Genomic DNA, 21,371 nt, shown 5'->3' on the forward strand with positions numbered 1-21,371 from the left:
TACAGATGTCCAGAAAGCACATGAAAAGATGCTCAACATCGCTAATTATTAGAGAAATGCAAATCATAGCTACAATGAGGTATCACCTCACTCCAGTCAGAATGGCTGGCATCAAAAAGTCGACAAACAATAAATGCTGGAGAGGGTGTGGAGAAAAGGGAACCCTCCTACACTGTTGGTGGGAACGTAAATTGGTACAGCTACTAGGGAGAACAGTATGGAGGTTCCTTAAAAAAACTGAAAATAGAGCTACCATGTGATCCAGCAATCCCACTCCTGGGCATGTATCTGAAGAAAACCATACTTTGAAAAGATACATGAACCCCAGTGTCCATTGCAGCACTATTTACAACAGCCAAGACATGGAAGCAACCTAAATGTCCATAAACAGATGAATGGATAAAGAAGATGTAGCACATATATACAATGGAATATTACTCAGCCATAAAAAAGAATGAAATAATGCCATTCGTAGTAACATGGATGAACCTAGAGATGATCATACTAGGTGAAGTCAGTCAGGTAAAGACAAATAGTATGTGATATCACTTATAAGTGGAATCTAAAAAAATGATACAAATGAACTTATTTACAAAACAGAAACAGACTCACAGACTTAGAAACACTTATGGTTACCAAAGGGGAAAGGTGGCAGGGGGAGGGATAAATTGGGAGTTTGGGATTGACATATACACACTACTGTATATAAAATAGATAATCAACAAGGACATACTGTATAGCACAGGGAACTCTACTCAGTATTCTATAATAACCTAAATGGGAAAAGAATCTGAAAAAAGAATAGCTACATATACATGTAAAACTGAATCACTTTGCTGTACACCTGAAACTAACACAACATTGTAAATCAACTATACTCTAATATAAAATAAAAATTTTTAAAAAGGAAAGAAAAAAATTATAAAAGTACTGGATGCTCATTACAAGAATTTATACATGTATTACATTACACTCATTACAAAAATATATACATATTATACAAGAATTTATGACATAAAACTATTACTTCAATTCAGTCCAATGTTTATATGCTCATCACATCAGCTCAAAACAAGATGATGAGGGTCCCTGTCCTCTTGGCGTTTCCAGTATATAAGAGAAGACAGACATGAAACAATGGTGATTACAGGGTGTTTTATAGAGTTCAAAATGGAAGTGCAATTTGATCTTAATCTCACTTGAAGGGTCAGGGAAAGCCTCTATGAAGAGCAGAGAATAAAATAAAAATCATCTGTAATATCACCAGCTGTGAATAACAGCACTTTGATTTGAGGTTATTTCCTTCCAATCTTTTTCACATACACTTTCTTCAGATTCTTCCCTTGAAACCCAGCATGCTATTCTCTGGCTACTCATTTTCTATAAAATGCTACCCCTTCTATCCTGCAATTCCATACCTTGGTGCATTTTCTGGAATACTGCTTACATGTGATGTTAATATATGTTACTGAGAAAGGGGTCTACGACCAAAGCAAGTTTAGAAATCATTGAGTTAGAGCTTCTGATGTGCTAATGAGCACTGGGCATCTCCAACAGGGGGTTTCGATATTAATGGTCTCATTTTCTAAACCAATTGGATTTTTATATTTTTAAGAGGCAACTTAAAGGAACACAAGAGCATGCTGGGAAATGATCTATGACCCTGGCATGTTTCAGGGGTGTATAGCTCTTATCAGAGTCCCACTATTTTAGCACGTGAAACTCAGTCTATGTGTTAAATGTACACAGCACATTGCAGACAGATAGAAGGCAGAAGACCTCAGACTCCTCCAGGACCTTCCCAATTATCAGAGCCCAGCTTGGAGCTCCTGGCCTTGTTTAGGGTGTGGGAACATGTGGCATCCTAGGCCAGAGTCAGCACTATCCTGCCCCAGTTTCTCAAAACAAACAATGGACATTAGAAGCTACTTTTGGATTAACCAGTGCACACACATTGCCACAAGACCTGCTTTGATTCTGATCTGAAGCTCTCAAGCCCCTTTTCTTTTTTGGAAAGGACCCAGTAGTTCCTGAAATCTGGCTACAATGAATGTTTCTGCTGCAGTGGCGACACCTTGTGGTCAAGAAGGGAAATGCACAGGACAATAGGGCTCCCACATTCCTTCTGCTCCAGCTGGGGAGAGGTTTACCTCCAGAGAAGCCCTGGTCTGCCAGAGACACTGATGTCAAATTGACAAGATTTAACTTTCCTGCCCCCCACCCCACCCCCTGATCCCATGTTTTGTCAACAAGCTCGGGCTGCCTTCAAGATCTTCCCTGGCTGCTGGGAGCAGGGCCCATGCCCACCCTTGACAACATCCTCCCCTAAAGTGCTCCAGCCCCCCTCCCTCCTTCCTTGATACCCAGATTACTACTCCTTCAGTACATGAATCTCAGCTGACGAGGACAGTTCAGAGCTATCACATATGTGATCTCCTCTTACTCTTTTCGTAGCCTTTCGGGAAGGCAGTATAATGATAGTCCCAGTTTTTCACATGAAGATATTAAGGGTCAGAGAGGTTGTGAGTGACTTAAGCTACGGAGTGGAGAATTCAGGACTCAAATCCTTGTTTGCTGATTCCAGATTCCCTGTTCTTTTTCCTGCTGGCTTGCCTCCACTGATCCAAGTCAAAGGAAGCGATCTCTAATGTTGAGAATTCTGTCTTCAGATGTAGGAGGGTTGAGGAACTCTGCTCCCCAAATTGCCCACTGTGGACTTTTAAAATGTTTTAAAGGTCAGAAAGGCGTTTGGACTGACCCACAGAAGAAGAAGACACAATAGACTCTCTAGGGCCCCGTGAGGCAGGGCGGAGCCAAAGGCTTTGAGAACCACTCCCACCTCACAGCACCATCCAGATGCAAGCTTGTGTTGTCATTACCATTAACCATGCTTTTCTGGGTCACTCCCAGGTCCCAATTCTGACTCTGAGTAAATCTTATCTACAGGCAAGATAAATCTTTTCCAAAGTAACTGAGTGAATCTCCCTTTGACCTCCTTTCATGCCCTCAGGTTTCTCCTTTTCTGGATCACTGAAAAACTAAGCTTTGGTTTCTAACAAGCAGAGGAGTCTTTCCTGATGGAGGCAGGAGAGCTGTGGGTGGGGTGCCCGTTTCCTACAGGGCAGAGGCCAGCCTCCCTAGCCTGATGCATAAGCCCTGCGCGATCTCTCATCGCTGCTTTTCTTATGGCGGTACCTCCCATCCTTCCTGCATGTGTGGTTCCTGTGCTGTTCTCCAAGCTTGGCCTACTCATCCTTGAGGACCCAGCCCAGATAACAGCTAATAATTCTACCAGGCCCTGGTCTCAGTACTTTATACGTACTTTTATTTAATCTTCACAACATCCCTATGAAGTAAATACTAGTTTCATGCCCTTTTCATAGATGTACAAATGAAGGCACAGAGAGGCTAAGTAACTTGCCAAGGTCACACAGCTAACAAGTGGCAGAGCCAGGATTCAAGCCCACGCCGTGCTCCTAACCAACATGATCTCCTGCCAGCTCAAGTGCCCCCACCTTGAAGAAACCTTCTTTGACCCCTTTATGCATACTCTGGGTTCCAGCACCACTGGACACAAACTATTGCAGCATTTACCACCTTGTAATCCTCAGCTTTGGGCCCACCTGTACCCACTTTGCTGGAAGGTCAGACCGAGCAGTGTCCATGGCTGACCTTCTGCGACCATTGCTGGAGTCCCTGGGCTGTTCACAGGCCAGAGGAGAGCTGCCACGTGGTTTTGACACATTCAATAAAACTTGCCAACCAGAAATATGTAAACAAAACCAGAAGCTTGTTGAAATCCACAATACATCTTCTATTTTACATTGAATAGAGTGGGTTCTACTAATGCCTTTTTTACTTTTAAGAAGTTCTTGTTTTGCCCCCAAACAAATGAACAGTAGAGTGGTGAAGTTCACCCTGGTTTGACCGGAGCCCCTGTCTGTGCATTCACCCGGCAAGGCTCGCTCTCCTGTCCCATCTCCTCAGAACCGTTGTCTACATCCACAGCTCCACCTCCCACTTCCTTTCCACCCACACTGGACAGAAAGTCCTCCCAGAAGTTAATCCAATGTGACCTTCCAGGCCTTGTCTTTCTTGATCTTCAGGAGTGGTGAGTGCAGCTGGCCAGGCAGCCAGTGCACACAGGGGCCCAGGGATTCCACTGGGGTTTTCCCACATCAGTTGGCTCCAAGGTAATGACAGTGGGATGTTTATACAGCTCTTTTTTTCCCCCTTTTTTTTTTTTTTTTTCAGTTTGTTTCCTGACCAAAAGGTCAAATACCAAGCTGCCCTGTACAAAACCGGTCTCCTGACAACCATAGCAGAACCTACCATTTCCTTCCCTAATAATGTGGGACCCTTACAACAGACCTGGTCCTGTAGTTGGGTGGGACCATAAAATGGGGGTGAGTTTGGGGGATGGGGATCCCCAGGGGAGTCTGAGATGGACCTGCCTGGGTAGGGGATGGGAATAGGAAATTCCCCACCCTTAAGTGGAGCCATAGAATTAGACTTGAGGCCTTAAATGTATACTTTAGGACATAATCATAATCAAAACTAAAATCCCACCCAATGCTTTTGCACCGACTGGTTATTAATACTTGCTTACTCAGGAGAATTCAGTTATGGGGAATAAAGAAAACAAGTTAACATTTACTACGTTATTATTTCTCAAAACAACCTATGAGGTAGGTGCTATTAAGAGAAAATGCTGCTTAGAGAGATGGTCCAAGATATTGCAGTGCCAAATGCAGGGTGGAGGGAAAGGGGCAGCCTTGGGGGGGGGGGCGGGGGGCTGGCCTTCCTCACTGACCCTGTTACCTGGTGCGACTTGACGCTCCTGGTGCAGGACATCATAACTTCTCCAGCTGTACTGAGGGGCTGGGGAGCCCTCCTTTGATTGGCAGGTCAGCTGGATGTTGTTCCCAATCACAGTCTCTCCCTTGATGCTGCAGTCTGGCTTGGAGGGTGGCACTGTGTAGGGGAGGAGCCAAAGAGAAGCCATGAATTAGCTGGGGCTTGGTGATACCCACCCCCCACCCCAAACACACACACAAACATACATATTGCCTTGTTTGTTTACAGGCACAGAAATGTAGAGACCATTCTTAGCTCACAGGCCATATAAAACAGTCTGAAGCCTGGATTTGGCTGTAGTTTGCCTACCCTTGGTTTCAATGAAAGCCTCTCTCTCTGAAGCCCTTCAATGCTAACTTCTTAGGAATGTTCCCTTCAGTTAAGCATTACCGGCTTCCTGTGCTTTGCTGGTAAAATGCAATTGCCACAAGTGACTGGGTGATAGGAGAGACCCCTGGTGGCAGCAGGGTTATGTGCGGGGTGGAGAATGAGGGCTGAGGGGATGGAGGGGCCAGAAGGAGCAGACACAAGAAAAGGAAAGGCCACAGAAAGGAGGTTACCAAAACCAACTGGCCACCCTCAACTCACAAGCCTAACCTGATCTCCCAGAATTCCTGAAGACCTTAAGCCAGGGTCTTTCACTCAGCACTGTTAGTTAACATACCGCTGTGTAGAGTGGTTTGTCCTACAAAACCTGTTGGGCACCTACTGTATGCCTGTCATTGCTGGGCATGGGGATGACATAGTGAGTGAGTTTTCATGTTCAAGGAGTCCAGTGGGGGCAATAGACAAGTAATCAAACAAGGACCAGGCAGGAGGCAAGGATGCTGAGACAGGACAGGCACGACAAGGGACACTGACCCAATCACAAAGCCATTAGTAGACGTGATTGGGGGAGGGGGGTGGTCAGAGAAAGAGAGGGGAGGGCACTCCAGGCAGAGGGAGCAGCCTGTGCAAAGGCCCTGAGGCAAGAAGCATCGAGTATGCCTGGGACTTCAGGTGGTGTCCTTGAGGGTGGGAAGAGGAGGACACCAGGTAGAGAGGACTATTACTGGAATTCCCCAGTGGCAGGCTTGTCCCCCCTGCTTCTTTCTTTATGTGCCCCCTTGGATGGCTTGCTTGCCCCAGTAAATAGCGCTGCCCTTTCTACAATCTAGACTGCACAGTGCATGGTCACTGGGCATGGCGGGTGAATTCCAATCTCTGTTTGGCCCAGAGTTGCCAGGAGAAGCTACCCAGGATGCATCTCTCCCCTCTAGCGCCACAGCCCATGATATTTCCTCTCTGACACTGGCGGTGGCGGCTGGGTGTGCCCCCACATCTCCTGCTATCTTAGTGAGGGCCAGCCAGGCATGGGGTGAGCGTGGGGCAAATCAGAGGCATTTCCTACTGCCACCCCCAATCGGACAGTCCCTAAACCTAAAAGGCCCCAGGTTCAAGGACAGGACTCAGGTATCCAGGCCCAGGCCCATAGGACTGAAGCAGCCTGGGAAGGGAGAGGCTGCTACCCGCGGGCCACTCTCACAAGCTGCCCTCCCGTCCTCCCTGCTGACCCAGCAAGCAGGCACCTGGGGGACAGAGAAAGTGAGCATCACTTCCGAGGAGACCCGAACCAGGTCAGGGTTGCTAAGCCAAGCTTTATCTCTTGAGCTCTCCAGAGGGACAGGAATATCCCTCCCCACCGATCAAAACTGTCACCTTTGTTTTCCAGGTACGCCTTTACCAGGAAGCTAAGCCTTTATTCCACAAAAAGAGAGCTGGCCACAAATATAATACCACCTTCGAAGTCTCACATTGACTCAGAGTCATGCTAAATGTGTATGACTGGTAGCCAAGCCTTTCCACAACCGGGTTTCTTTGTAATACAAGCCAAAAAGGAGAGAGAAGGGACTGGGGCAAGTGAGCACCTAGAGAAACACAGAAAACCATGCTGAACATATCCGAAGACTAGCTTTTTTTTTTTTTTTAATACCAATAGCTGCCATTTGCCAGTAGGTAGTGGGTTTTTTTGTTTTGTTTTTAATATTTATTTATTTATTTATTTGGCTGTACGGGGTCTCAGTTGCGGCATGCTAGTTGCCGGCATGCAAACTTGGTTGTGGCCTGTGGGATCTAGTTCCCCGACCAGGGATCAAACCCCGGCCCTCTCCATCGGGAGCGCGGAGTCTTAGCCACTGGACCACCAGGGAAGTCCCAAGACTAGCTTTCTTATACCACCATTTACTGAGGGAAAATTATTAAAAGCAAACCCTTAATCCACTCCGAGGCAGCAGTAGAGATAATGGCAAACAAGGGACCAACCATCCCCTAAGAGACCCACCTAACGGAGGAATGTATCAGGGTCCTTTCCCAGGGCCCTTAACCTCGGCCCCCAAACTGCCTTCCCGGCTCACCTCATCCTAGGCACCCCCAGCTCTCGCTCAGTTCAGACCCCTCCCTGAAGCTCCCCTCCTCAGTCCCCACCATCAAGAACAGCTAGGACCTTGAATCAGACAGATCTAGTTCAGACTGCCCTTCCACCCGCTGCGGGGGGGTGTGAGACCCGCGGGGACTCCTGTGGATCTCGGATTCTCAGTTGGTGCGTCCCACCTCGCAAAACAGAATGCAGATACTACCTGAATATTTATAGAGGGCGGAGTGACGGGAGGGAGCCGGGGACCCTGTGGGTTCCCAGGCCTCTCCAAAGCCTGCGACTCCCGCCGCAGACGTCAGGGGGCGCCAGAGGCCGGGGAGACGACCCATCCTGCCCGGCGGCGCCAGGTTCCAGGTACCCGGGCCAGGTGGTTTCCCCGCGGTGACCAAGAGGGCGCGCGCTCCCCCTCGGTCCGGAAGCTCCGTGTTCGCGTCAGTTTACTGTGAGGTCACGCAGCCCGAGTGGGTGGACCCACATAATTAAAGCCCTTCTGCCTAAAATTAGCCCAGCAGCAAAGCCATTCGGAAAGAAAACTTTAAAAAAAAAAGGATTTTTACTGGGTTTCTTAACATATAGTACCAAATTATCTTTTTTTAAAGCCATTCTTTTCACCGAGTTGCATAATCTCGGATTAAATTTGTAGCGTTTGCCCTTCGAGTTAACTAATTCCTCTCTTAAAATGCAGCTGGCCCTGAGAGGGGAGGGGGAAATCGGGATATTCACACCTGTTTGGGTTCCCGCTGCCTTCCCCGCAACCAGCTTGCTGTCAGAAGAAAATGGGAGCTATTTAAGGGAAGCCAGAAGGAGACAGGATTAGCCCGAGAAGGACCAGGTGGGTCAAAGTGAGGGACTCAGCTGCGGGTGAATCAGGGCAAGGGGAGGGATGGGAGTGGGGTGGGTGACGGAGCAGTGCAGAATACAGACGAGAAACAGGAGAAAATTACTCATTTTCCTGGCTGGGTAGTATCTCCCCCAGGAGCTAATGCAAATAAAATTAACCGCTATGCACACAAAACGGTTTGATGCAACATTAATTATAATAGCTTAAATTGGAAACAGCCTGAGTGTCCAGTCCAGGGACAGAGGGACTCTGCGTCCGCTTGCTGGAGTGGCATGAAGCTTAAAGAACAGTTAAGTGCTAAGACAGCAGGAAGTGTTAGGTGATGTGGAATGAAAAGAGAAAAATGCCAGTCGTGAAGCTACAAATTCAGTTACGTACATAAATAAGCATGTGGATAGGATCTGGAAGAAAACATGGAGAAATATAAAACCCAGTGATATAGGTGAATGTTTTTCTTTTTTTGTTTCTTCTTCTTTTTTTAAATTAGTATTTTTTTAAAGAGGCAAGGGATCACCAAACACAGCTATTTGTTTATTTGTGTTTGGACTAAGGTTGTTATAGCCGGGGAATAAGAACAGGACAGCAGAGTAGAAATAGGCTTCTTTCTAACAACCTTCTGTGCATTAGATATTTTGACATAAGGAGCCCTCCACAAATAGGTAGTTCCCCTGATTCAATGGAGCCGGTAGAAAAACACATCATGGCACTCCACCTAGTCTGGGGCAACTAAAACACAGCTGTAAAAATGCTATAAGGGCTTCCCTGGTGGCGCAGTGGTTGAGAATCTGCCTGCCGATGCAGGGGACACGGGTTCGAGCCCTGGTCTGGGAAGATCCCACATGCCGCGGAGCAACTAGGCCCGTGAGCCACAATTACTGAGCCTGCGCGTCTGGAGCCTGTGCTCCGCAACAAGAGAGGCCGAGATGGTGAGAGGCCCGCGCACCGCGATGAAGAGTGGCCCCCGTTTGCCGCAACTAGAGAAAGCCCTCTCACAGAAACGAAGACCCAACACAGCCATAAATAAATAAATAAATAAACCCAAAAAGTTAAAAAAAAAAAAAAAGCTATAAGATGATAAAATGTGGTGGTGTCAGCCTTGTGCATGAGGTTAGGGGAGGATGTTCCTAAAGCTCTAAGACCATCAGAGCTCCCCATGAAAACCCTGAAATAAACATACATGCCCTCACAGGGTGGCAGAGCTTCAGTGTCCCAGACCCTAAGCTGAGACCCTCAGTGTGGAAGAGCAATTACAGAATCTCAGTTTTCAATGAGTGATGTTTCCAAGATGGGCATGCCCTGTGGACAAATGAAGGCAATGGGCACATCCAGGGCTAGCATTGCTCTGCCCCTTCAACCTTCTTTCGCTGGCATGGGCTCAGGAAGGGAAAAACACAAGTTAATGCTGTGACATGATTAAACATACTGGCAAGTCTACATCTGCCATAGAGTGAAAGAGAGAGTACACCGATAGGTAAACCTAGAAGAGTTTGGGAATCATCCAGAATTGGAAGGATTGCTGGTTGGGAATGGCAGACTTACAGGGTGGAACGGTGAAGGGCTTTGGATTTGACTTCCATCAAAGCTTGGACACTTTCTAGTGGTCATTTAACCTCTCAAGTCTCAGTGTTCCCTTCTATTAAATATGAGTGTTAATACCCACTTTCACAGATGTATTGCAAAGGTTAAATGAGATCATATCCATAAAGCACTTAGTGAGATGCCTGGCACATAGCAGGCCCTCAATAAATGATAGCTGTTATGATTGTGAATTTGTGTTATCTATAACAACTCTATACAGGCAAAGGTCATTGGAAGTTGATGGTAGTTTTCCCTCCATTTAAGAGGGATCCCTTTGGTTTTCAGAGCAGGAAGACCCAGAGAGATTGGCTATTTGGTTACATGGAATGGGTGCAGTTTCCTGCCCTCCTCCTATACAACTAAGTAAACACCTTAATCCTCATTTGGCCACAGAAAGTCTGGAATTCTATCATTAGAGATTCACCAATTTTGAAGGTCAGAAAATCTGATATACCATCTTCCTTAATATCATTAAAATGTCATTCCTTTGCAAATTAAAATGTAAATTGAATATAATTCCAACCAACTTTTTTTAACTAAGCAAAGTGATTTTAAAATTAATATGAAAGAATAAATGTGTAAAAACTGACAAAAATTTTTGGAAAATTTTAGTAAGAGAAGATATTACACAGTGCCAGACCTTAAAAGCCAACTACACAAATACTGATAACTCTAAATATATATGTGTGTGTGTGTGTGTATGTGTCTGTGTGTCCGTGCATCTGTATGTCTGTGTATCTCAACACTGACTACAGACAACAGACATACTGCAATCAAAAGCAAATGATATTGGCATAGGAATAATCAAAAGGAAAATAAATAAAATAAGGAGTAAAAAACAGCCATGTATATGTAAGAACTTAATATGTGACGAAGCTGGGATTCCAGTGGGAAAATAGTTGTTTCTTTGATATAACAAACGATGCTGATGTAACTGGCTATCCATTCGGAAGAAAACAAAGACCCTTAGAATCCTATGTTCAAAAATAAATTCCAGATAAAACAAAATCTAAGGATAAAAAATAAGACTTACAGACATAAGAAAAAACATTAAGTTCATTTTTATAACCTCAAAGGTGGTAGTGGGAGATCTTGTGCAAGACAAGAGACCCTAAATCCATAACAGAAAACATCAGCAGGATACAGAGGGGACTTCTCCTGTGTCTCAGAATTTCCACTAAAACCTTCAGGTTGAGGCTCTGAATGGTAAGTACTGAGGAGAGGCATGAGAAACATCCCAGTGACCTTCCCAAGAGTAAATCCTCTGATTAACAGTTACCCTCACCCAGAAGGCTAGAGATTCATCTGGGAGATTTCTTTAAAGAGGATTCTCAGGAATAGGGATCCATGAGCATCTCCCCCCTTCTCTTAGGGGAAGGGAAGGAGGTATTTCCCCTCAACTCAGGCCCAGCCAGGGAGGAACCAAGAGAATCCCACATGGAGAATGGGGTTGTCTACTGTTGAGAGCTGGCATCTCTCACTCCTGGCTGAGGTTCACGGAGGGACAGAAATCAGTAAGTCCCTGCAGCGCTCCTCCTGGAGCGTGATGTTGGAAGGGCTTTATAGATGTCCCTGGGTAGCTGAGAACCCATCTGAGGTCAGACTATGGTGCGTGCCCCTTGCCCAGAGAAGCTGGCTGGAGCAGACTGCAGTGGTGGGGTGAGGAGAGTGCAGCAGTGAGAGGGATCTGCCCTCCCCGATGCAAGCTTTAGGAGGGTAATGATGGAGGCTGATTCTTGTCATACTGAAGGGACTCGGTCCCAGAGAGCTGCTCGCTGGATCAAGGGGAGCCCAGAGTGTACAGCGGAGAGCAGGAGGGAGTTGCCATAAGCAGGGGAGGGTGGAAAAGGGTGGTGGATGTGAGAGTCTGGCCGGTGGGTGCGCACATTGCCTGTGTCAGGTGGATCCCTGGGGGGTGCTGAAGGACCCACTAATGCACCCCACAAAAGAAGCAGTAGTGGGATGTCTGCTAGGATTGGGGTTAGCCAAGAGAAAATGGTAAGTGGCCTGGCTAGGTGAACATGGCCTTGCCTTTTTCCCTTTAACACTCCCTCCCTTGGCCATGACCTCAGAGGAGCCAGAAGTGGGGGTGGGAGGAGGTGGACTAAGGAGAGTAAGAAGACAGACGCAGCCCTTATTCCACTGCTGGGCCCCAAGATTTAGGGGGTCAGCACAAAGTTAAGGAGAGGTGTGAAGCTTATTGGATGTTAAATTAAAATACTGACTTGGACTGAACTGATTTTTTTTTCACCTAGCAAATTAACAAAATTTACAAAACTTAAAAAGATTGATAATATTCAGTACTGGTAAGAATATAGGAAGACAGACATGATCACATAATGCTCATGACAGTAGTAGTTGCTTTGGGGAAAAGTAATTTGCCGGTATGGAGTAACGTTTAATGAAGGCATAGTCCTTGACCTAGAAATTCTACTTTTTTAAATTCGTATTTCCTTGATGCCTAATGATGTTAAGCAATAGAAATACTTCTTTTAAGAATCTATCCAATAGAAACAAAGATAACACAGTGAAAGAATACATACATATATATATATATATATATATATATATATATATATATATATATATATATATAGTCAGTATTGTTGGTACAAAAAAAAAAAAATGGAAACAGCCTGAGAATGCTCATCAGTATGGGACACTGGAATAATCATAGTACATCCATGCACGGCAATGTATTCTATTAATAGGTAGATTTGTATGCATTGATCTGGAGAAATGTGCATGAAATATTAAGAAAAAGTTACAGAATAATCTTTATAATATGATGTCTTTTTTTTAAAGAAAAGTAAAGAAACAAAAAGGAAGTGGGTGTGTGTTGAAAAGAGAAGAGAAGTGTGTGGAAGAATACACACAAGTACTAGCCTTGGCCACCTTGTTAGTAGTAGGGTGCAAGGAGGAGGTTATCCTTTATTCAGGGCTTTATTGTTTGACTCACTACAATGATTCAAAAACCCAGGCAGCCACCTTATGTAATTAAAAATACAATCCCACTATGTAGTGTAAAGGGGAAAAAATGAAGGAAACATGATCCATTGCTTTGCTTTAAAGTATTGCTACCTCCCACAGTGGGGGCCATTTCTTAGAGCGGACACAGGCTGGGTGCTCACTAAAGTTTTTCCAGTAACTGTTTGACGTTGAGTCAGGTGTCTACTTTCTCTTGGCCTCATCTGCAAAATGAAGATACTAAGAGTAGGTGATTGTTCAATTATTCCAAAACTATAAACTCCAATAATAAGCTAGTTGTGTAGAAAGAATGTTATCATGGGACATATTTCAGAAGCAGTAGAACCTGATCAATGGTGTGTTGGAGAGGAGGGGTGGGGAGATGGTGGTGTGAAGGGCTTCTACTGCTGAGCTGAATTTAGGGCTGGGAAAGATGCCTGACCTGTAAGAGAGTCATTATTTGGCCCCCAGCATCAAAGCAAGGCAGTGAGAGTCTTTACAGTAGGATCTAGGATTTCCCATTTTCTTCTGTTTAGTAAGTTTGGCATGAAAGAGGCAGGAGCTGGTGTGAAGGAAAGAGCACTGGACAGAGTAGGGACAGAATCTCCAAGGCTGAGCCCCAGGGACCACTCCAAATCAGCCCTGACCTTGGCCCTGGGGAGCTGTCTGCCCAGACAGAAGAGTATTTGGTTCCAGGGGGAGGAGCAGCACTCCAACCCCCCAGATGGATGGGGCGAGGGGAGGAGTCTTAGCTCCTGGTCAGGCATTGCTCCCTGGCTTTACCTTTCCACCAGAGTGCCCTGCTCCTCTCACCGCCCCTCTTCCTACCACCCCAGGAAGGAGAAGGAGACACTCACCCAGGACCAAGAGGCGGACGCGTGACTTGGAGACGCCATCCAGGTCCAAGAGCAGCGAGACAGAGCACTCGTACGTGCCGTTGTCATCCATGGTCAACCGGTCAATGGTGATGGAGGCGTCTGACTGCTCGACGTTGCTCGATACATTGACACGGTTCTCATAAAGTTCACCGTAGATGTAGGTTTTGGTCAAAAATGTCCAGATGAGCACCCTTTCCTGTGAGGAAGAAGAAATACCACTTGGTCTTCAGCCTAAGGCCGTGGCGTGATGCTTCAGGCTGTCCTGACTACCCTCATCCACCATTCCCAGGCCCAGGTGCACTGACACACCAACCCTGCAGAACAAAGAGCTCTATGCATGGTGTCCATTTGTGGATTCCTCTTATGATGTATATATATATGTTTTTAGTGAAAATATTGAAAGCCCGGGGCAGGTAGGCAGTTCATACCAGAGCAGCACGTGTGAGTGAGGCTTTCACCTCTTGTAACCTCTGGCATCTCTTACCCGTTCCATTTTAGTTCATTGTCTGTTCTCAGACATTCAGTCAACCAATATTTATTGAACACCTACTATGTGCAGGCATTGTGCTAGGTAGCCATCCTTGGCTTCCAAGCCCCCTTTATTCATTTGACTCTCGCCTTTGGAATTTGTTTATTCATTGATATACTTATCATTTATCAAACAGAACATGGTACTAGCTAAGATCACTACTTTTGAACCAGACTGCCTCCATTCAAATCCCAGTTCTGCCACTTACTAGTTCTATGACCTTGAGCAAAATGCTGACCTCTCTATGACTCCATTTCTTCATCTACAAAGTGGAGATAATGATAATAACACTTGTATCATAGGATTTTTGTGAGAGTTAAAGTAGATAATATATGCAAAGCAGATGGCATCGAGCCATGGGTAAATGAGTAGAGAAATGGCAAGTCCCCAAGTTACTTCATTTGGAAAGGTCAGAGAGAGGTCAGAGAGATACGAGCAAAAGCCAAGACGAGGCTACCAGAGAGCCAAGGGAGGGAGATTCCAAGATAGGAAAGTGGTTGATAGTTGGAAAAGCTAGGGAGAAATGACATAAGATGAGGACTGAATCAGCGCACTGAATTTAACAGAAGAGAAGCTGCTGGTGATTTCGGTGGATCATTAGGGGGGGAAGGCAGACCATGCCGGGCAGGGAAAAGAGTGTGGAGACATAGTGTCAGGTCTGATGCCTGGGCATGCTCTTTATGCAAATCAGGAAAAGGTGCTCTAGTTGTTGGACAGACACACCTTTGCCAAGCTAATGGCGGTCAGGCGCCCTGGGCTGGGTACCCAAGTGCATAATCTGCCCAACCACATGCAACAACCCTGGTAGGGGCAGATAACTCAGGAAGCTTGGCTGAGATGGGGAGGAGCAACAAGGTCGGAGATGAAGACCTGTCTTGGGCTGTGGACCCATCTGTGGATGCTGGTCTTTCCCAGCTCAGTTCTTTTCTGACCTACTGGCTCTGCCAAGGACTCTTCATGCCCCAACCCTCCTCCCAATCACAGCTATCCTAAGGCTTCCCCCTCCTGGGATCTCCCCCAGGTCACCCCCCAACCCTTGCTAGGACCTGTCACAATAATCTCCTTGAGGGCATAGGTTAAATCCCTTTCTCTGCACCCTTGCTTGCTCTCAACAGGATTGCCTCAAATCCTTTAGGAAGTGAGGGATCCATCAGTCAACAGAAGATCTTTAGTATTTATCTCAGCACTCAGAAGCGTGCCTGCCAGAGACCTAATGTCTTGTTTGCTGAATACATGTGATGGTGAAAGAACGTGTCTTCAGTTTCTACAAGCTAAAGGCAGCAGCTGACCTCTCTAGGTTTTTTCCTGGGGTTCTGGAAACAGATAGGACATGTGCTCTGTCCCATCAGGGTGCCTTGGGCAACAGACAATAAGGTGCCTTAGGCCAAGATTTGCTCTCCTTTCTCATCGGCCCTGCTGCTCTAGGACTTGGGTGTCCTGGGTTCCCCTTTCTTTTCTGTCAGGGAAAAAGCTAAATGCTTTCACTCTGAGTAGTTGGGGATCTAATGCCAGGCATGTGTGCATTTTAAAAGTAGAACCCACTTTAAAACTTATGAATAGGGACCTCCCTGGCAGTCCAGTGGCTAAGACTCCATGCTTCCACTGCATGGGGCATGGGTTCCATCCCACTGGAGGGAACTAAGATCCCACATGCTGCACATGTGGCCAAAAAAAAAAAAAACTATGAATAGATGTTCCTCTTCTTACAGTTAAAGAAATGTGAATTTGATCAATAATGAGATACTTTTTCACTCATCAAATTGGCGAATATCAAATAGTTTGAGACTACTCTGTGTTACAGAAATAGGTGCCTACACTGTTGTTGGTGAACATGAAGATTGGTCTGACATCCAATGAAAGTAATTTGACATTATTTATCTAAATTTTAAATTCACATAGCCTTTGAATCAGAAGTTCATTTTTAATAATTTATCTTATATATAAATATATATTTATAAATAATTACAATAATATTTAAAATATACCTAGAGACATATATATAAGGATATTTATTGCAGCATTATTTGTAGCAGCAAAATATAGGGAACAAACCTAATGTCCATCATTGGTACATATAGAGCATTCATAAAATGTGATACTTAATGCAAATATTTAAAAAAGAATGAGATAGATATAAATGTACTGACATATGGAAAGAGTTCCAAGGTATATTAAGAGGAAGAAAAGCCAAGTGGAGGACAGTATGCATGTAGTTTATATAAACATATATATTCATATACATATATGTAAATATATGTCTATGTTTGTGTGTGCATGGTATACATGTGCAGTATCTATGGAAGTCCACCCCCAAATCTGGTAATAGTGGTTGCCTTTGGTGAGGGGAATAGGGAACTGGGATTCTAGGGTCAAAAGTAGATGCATTTTCATGTGTGTGAATATATACATTCACATTTTCTTGAATTGGCATAAAGAATCATTGGAAGGATACACAAGAAGCTAAATCTTAGCCAAAAGTGATATTCACAATACTGAATGATTGTAGCAGAGATGCCAATCAATCAGAATAAATGCTGGCCCCAAAGAACCAGTACCAGTGAAAATTAGCCTTGCTGGGGAGGACGGGGAGATAGAAGGATTAGGGGATGGAAACTGGGTAGATGGGACAAGAGGGGCAGGCGTAGGAATGAGACTTCTCAATGTGCACTTTCATGATGTTTTAATTTTTGAACCATGGGATTACTATCTATTCCAAAACAGAAAATAAAATCTTCCCATAGTCCCCAAAAGAACCCAAACAGGAAAAAACTATAACAAAATTTGGCCTCAAGGGAGAGCGCTATGCTAATCAAAAGGAATGATATAGTTTACATCATCTGAGACTGACCAACAGAAAGATGTTTTGGGGAAGGTGACTCTTTCACACTAGAGGTGGCATAATACGGCCCTCCCCGGGTCCAACATTCACTGCTCCCTCCCCACCCATTCCAGCCTGGGCGCTAACTAGGTTTATTCTGCCTAACATTGATTGAATGGCTTTGTAGTGTTTATCCTCCAAGGGGTCATGGTCAGGTGGTACTCATGATGCTCCCAACTTTTTAAAGATCCTCACCGTATGACTCCTTAGAAGCTTGTCCCATTGGATAAATCCTTCTCGGTCGAGGGAGGAAGATTGGTAGGTGCATGGAAGGGTAACACTCTTTCCCCGAGCAGCCCGAAGAACATCCTTTGGGGTTTCCACAGAGATGGCGTGGACAGTCACCCAGACTGGAAAGAAAGTGGGAAGTAACTGACATGGGCATTCATACTCATTGCCCACTGGACCTCAGAGGGAATGGCCAGTGACGCTCTTCCAGCCACAGCTAGACACACTACAACTGAGATCTCGGCCACGGCACACCAGCTGTTCTCCTCCAGGCCCGGGGTGAAGACAAACACGTGTACCTTGGTTCACCCTGTCCCCATCCCACAGCATCTCAACAAATTTAACTGCGTTGTGTGATGGGTAAAAGCCTGGCTTTGCACCTCAGCCCCACCTCTTACACACTGTGTAAACTTTTGTCAGCCTCAGTTCTCATCTATAAAAAGGGACACTAATATTCTCAGAGCTGTTGGGAGAATTAAGCGAGATAATATGTATAAATGCTTTGCTTAATGCCTGGCACATAGAGCGCTCTCAATAAATATTTCCCACTGTCTTTTTTGTTGTGATGATGATGACTTATTCATTTATTTAGCAAATATTTATGGAGTGCTTAAATATGGTAAGAAAGTTGATGAATAAGATTAAGTCAAGGTAAAGAGAGAGAGGGTTCTCCCAGGGGAATTTATTCTATATAAGTTTATCAGAAAAAAGATGAGAAAAAGAGTGTCGCCACATCAGTATCTCTCATCACATACATTCTTCTTACCATGTGACTTTGACTCTCCTCCGTCAAGAGGTAGGGTCTATGTCCCCACCCCTTGAATCTGGGTGGACCTATGACTACAGTGTGAGTGACGCCCATTTGGCAGAAGCTCTAGTAAATGGATTTCCTTCCTATATAGTCTGGATACCCTTTAAACTGCTGATTTTTATGCTGTTTCCCAGGGTGGGCAATTTCGTACTCAGGCCTATCAGCAATATCCCTCCTTACTGCAGGTTGCTGTGTTGGGGATTGGGTTCCCATGGATACAACATCTCTGTCTTTCCTACCCATTTCTATGTTGTCCTTCTATGTGCAGTGGCTGTTTAATCAGCCCTCAGATCTTCCTCAGGAGGAATTGCTCTATATGTAGGTGTAGATTCGGTGTGTCTGTGGGAGGAGGTGAGCTCAGGGTCTTTCTATGCAGCTATCTTGGGCCACTCCTGTACCAGTCCATATTTAGTACACAACTTCTCTATGGCCATTTCAGGAAGTAGCATAGCATTGAGTTTAAATGCACAGGCTCCAGAGCTAGAATGCGTCCATTGGAATTCCAGTTCCTTTATCTACTAAATGTATAACCTTGAGCAGTTTACCTAAGCTCTCTGTGCCAGGGTCCTCACTTGAAAAATGGGTTGTTTGAAGATTAAATAACATGAAATGTGTACTTTGTTTACAATGATTCCTGACCCATAATCAGTGCGCAACATATGACAGTTACATTATGTATCTGTGTGTTCAATATATATTCATATAGAATAACTTCCACTTTCTCATCCCATAGTCTTTTGTTGAGGCACATCCTTAGTTAGAAGTTAATCACAAGAGATAACCACCTACCACCACAATGAGTGAACTACCATAAAGGAATAATAATTACTAATGATTATAACTAAAGAATAGATCAATTTTAGAGACCACTACAAAAGCGAGTGAAAGTTATTTTATGTTAATTTGTGAGGGAAGAGATTGAAATGAATGGATGAGAAAGAACTCATAAAGAAAAGGAAAAAATCTCGGACAAGTATAGAGCACTATTTAAATGCTATTTGTAAACCTGAGAAGGATCTTTAAAGGCTGATCTGGTGCCCTGAGACACACTTACATTTTCCATAATCCTAGATGAGAATTTATCCTATGTTTAAGACCTTCACGCCAACAGCCATCACTGTAAATCCTCCACAGCTAATCAAATCCTTCTCACTGATTCAGTCAGTATCCTCTTTTTTTGACATCACTGGCAGTAAAGACATCTGGCTTAACTTCTCAATAATTTCCCATCATAAGCTCAGAGGATTCTGATGTTTGCAATCACCAACTTTCTCACCCGCAGTTCTGTAATAAACTGTAATAAACCCAGTTCCTTTCACCTCTTTCTATAGGCTTACTGTTTATTAGCTCTGTGGCCCTCGTTTTTCTGTTCTGTGGAATCTTTGCATCCTACTCAGTGGATGAGACAAAAGTACCAGGTGGGACATCTAATCCATCATCAGAAAACTAGGAAGTGGAGAAGTTTGCTTCTAGAGCCTTCCAACAACCTCCCTTTCTACTTGTTTGTACAGATCTACACTGGGTATCTTCTTTCCAGTTGCCAGAACCCACCCTCTCCCCAGTAGTTGCAGCTCTCCCATCCTGTTGCTGCCAACAGCTGTGTCCCTCATGTTCCAGAGGTATTCTTTCTTTCCTGCTCCCTCCCCACTCTCCTTTTTTCCTCAAGGCTGAGTTCTTCTGATATTCACGAAGACCATCCATCTGATAGGCTAATTCACTATAAGGTGTTAAAAACAAATAGTTCAGTGATGTGTTAACCTTCCCAACGGTATACAAATTGGAAGAGCAGGTGCTTTCACCTGCAAGGAAGGAATCAAAATCTCACAGCACAATAGAAGTTTGCTGAGGAAGAAATTTTAAGCACATACATTGTCCTAGAGAAAATGCCCAAAGGCTCTCAAGCAGAGTAGATGACTCTGTCCTTTGTGCCATGGGTACCACCCACAAGTACCTTCATCCTAGTACTCTCTCATGAGAGTTTATTACATATGGCAGAGTGGCCAAGAGCACAAATGCTGGAGCCAAACTGCCCAGGCTGGCGTCCTCATTCTTAGTTTTCCTAGCTGTGTAACCTTGCACAACTTAATTAACTTCTCTGTGCCTCAGTTTCCTCGACTATAAAATGAGGATAATAATATTATCTAACTCAAGGTTGTTGTGAGGGTTGGATGACAACATATTTAGCATGCACAACCTTCATCCTGGCACATAAGCAAGAACTATGCCAGCATTCTATATTGTCATATCCTTCTGCTCTGCTACACTGTTTTTCCTTCCTTTTCATATCCTCAGGGCTCAAAAAACTGCTTAACACATAGGAGATGCTCAAATAAGTGCTCTTGGACAGCACACTGAATGAGTTCTAGAGAACTTAAGTTTAAAAGATGGGTAGGATTTGCAACCAGAGAAACTTGGTTGAAGAACTTACCTTACACATTGTTAGAAAATGTAAAAAAAAAAAAAAATAATAAAGAACAAAAGGAGCCCAGAGAGGGGATGCCAAGTCTGCAAGTGGCCCCAGATGGAAATGGGAAAGGTCATTTAACCTCCCTAAGTGGGTGGGGTGTGAAGAGACAGCTTGAAGCCTCCAGGATTTCTTGTAAATAATTAAGGTTTGTTAAGAAGATAATAAAGTGTCTCTTGAGAGCTAACCAGAAAGCAATACATCCAAGGAGAATAATGAAGTGCTCGAAGGACTGGCGGCTTTAGGCATACACAGCACATTATGGGAACCCTTGGGAAACTGGCAGGAATGCCTCCACTTAGCAAAATCCATTCGCTCAGAGAAACCACATTCTTAGTTAGGGAGGAGGTGCCCGAGGCCAGAAGGGGCCCATCGCACCCCAGGACTAGATACATGCTCTGACATTGAGAAAGCGCTGGTCTCTAGGGAAAGGGGTGCAGCTCACACACACATGTGCATGTTGGTTTGTCCTGCCCCCCACAAGGTGGGAATGACTCCTGTAGGCTCTCAGACTGGCAGATGGGGGAGGAGGGATGGAGAGGTGGGGACGGGGGTTAGAACTCCATGGATGTTTGAGGAACTCTTTGTTCAACGTGGATCTTTAGGAATCTATGAATTCCAGTCAATTTAATAAATTTTTCCTAAGGCCCTAGTTTAGTGCAAGGCCCTGGGAAAATGATCAGAGGCATCTTCATGCCCTACCTCCTCCAGGAATCCACCTGGACCATCCCAGCCCCTACTGGCTTCACTGAAGCGCTTCAGGGAGCATGTACCCCATGCACACGTCATTCTCATGTCAGTGTGGGTCTATGTGTGCGGGCCATCTCTCCTCATCATATGGCAGCTCCTTCCAGCAGGGTCTGTGTCTCAGACTTGTCTTGTACCCATCGCTTGCTAGTTCCCACCCCAAGGTATGTACACAGACCT

At 44.9% G+C, this 21,371-nt stretch overlaps 1 protein-coding gene across 2 annotated transcripts in view; it reads right to left on the reverse strand.

Moving 5' to 3' along the window:
* The window catches only part of GPA33 (glycoprotein A33), a 44,491-nt gene that overhangs the window by 11,022 nt on the left and 12,098 nt on the right, over positions 1 to 21,371 (reverse strand). For both annotated transcript variants that reach the window (XM_068538354.1, XM_068538353.1), the window contains exons 2-4: positions 17,137 to 17,291; positions 13,514 to 13,730; positions 4,822 to 4,974 (exon numbers count right to left, since the gene is read on the reverse strand). In XM_068538354.1, coding sequence (XP_068394455.1) covers positions 4,822 to 4,974; positions 13,514 to 13,730; positions 17,137 to 17,291 — 525 coding nt within the window. The remainder of the gene's footprint in view (positions 1 to 4,821; positions 4,975 to 13,513; positions 13,731 to 17,136; positions 17,292 to 21,371) is intronic.

Source organism: Eschrichtius robustus, chromosome 3 (genome assembly GCF_028021215.1).
Source record: "Eschrichtius robustus isolate mEscRob2 chromosome 3, mEscRob2.pri, whole genome shotgun sequence".
Lineage (NCBI taxonomy): Eukaryota > Metazoa > Chordata > Mammalia > Artiodactyla > Eschrichtiidae > Eschrichtius > Eschrichtius robustus.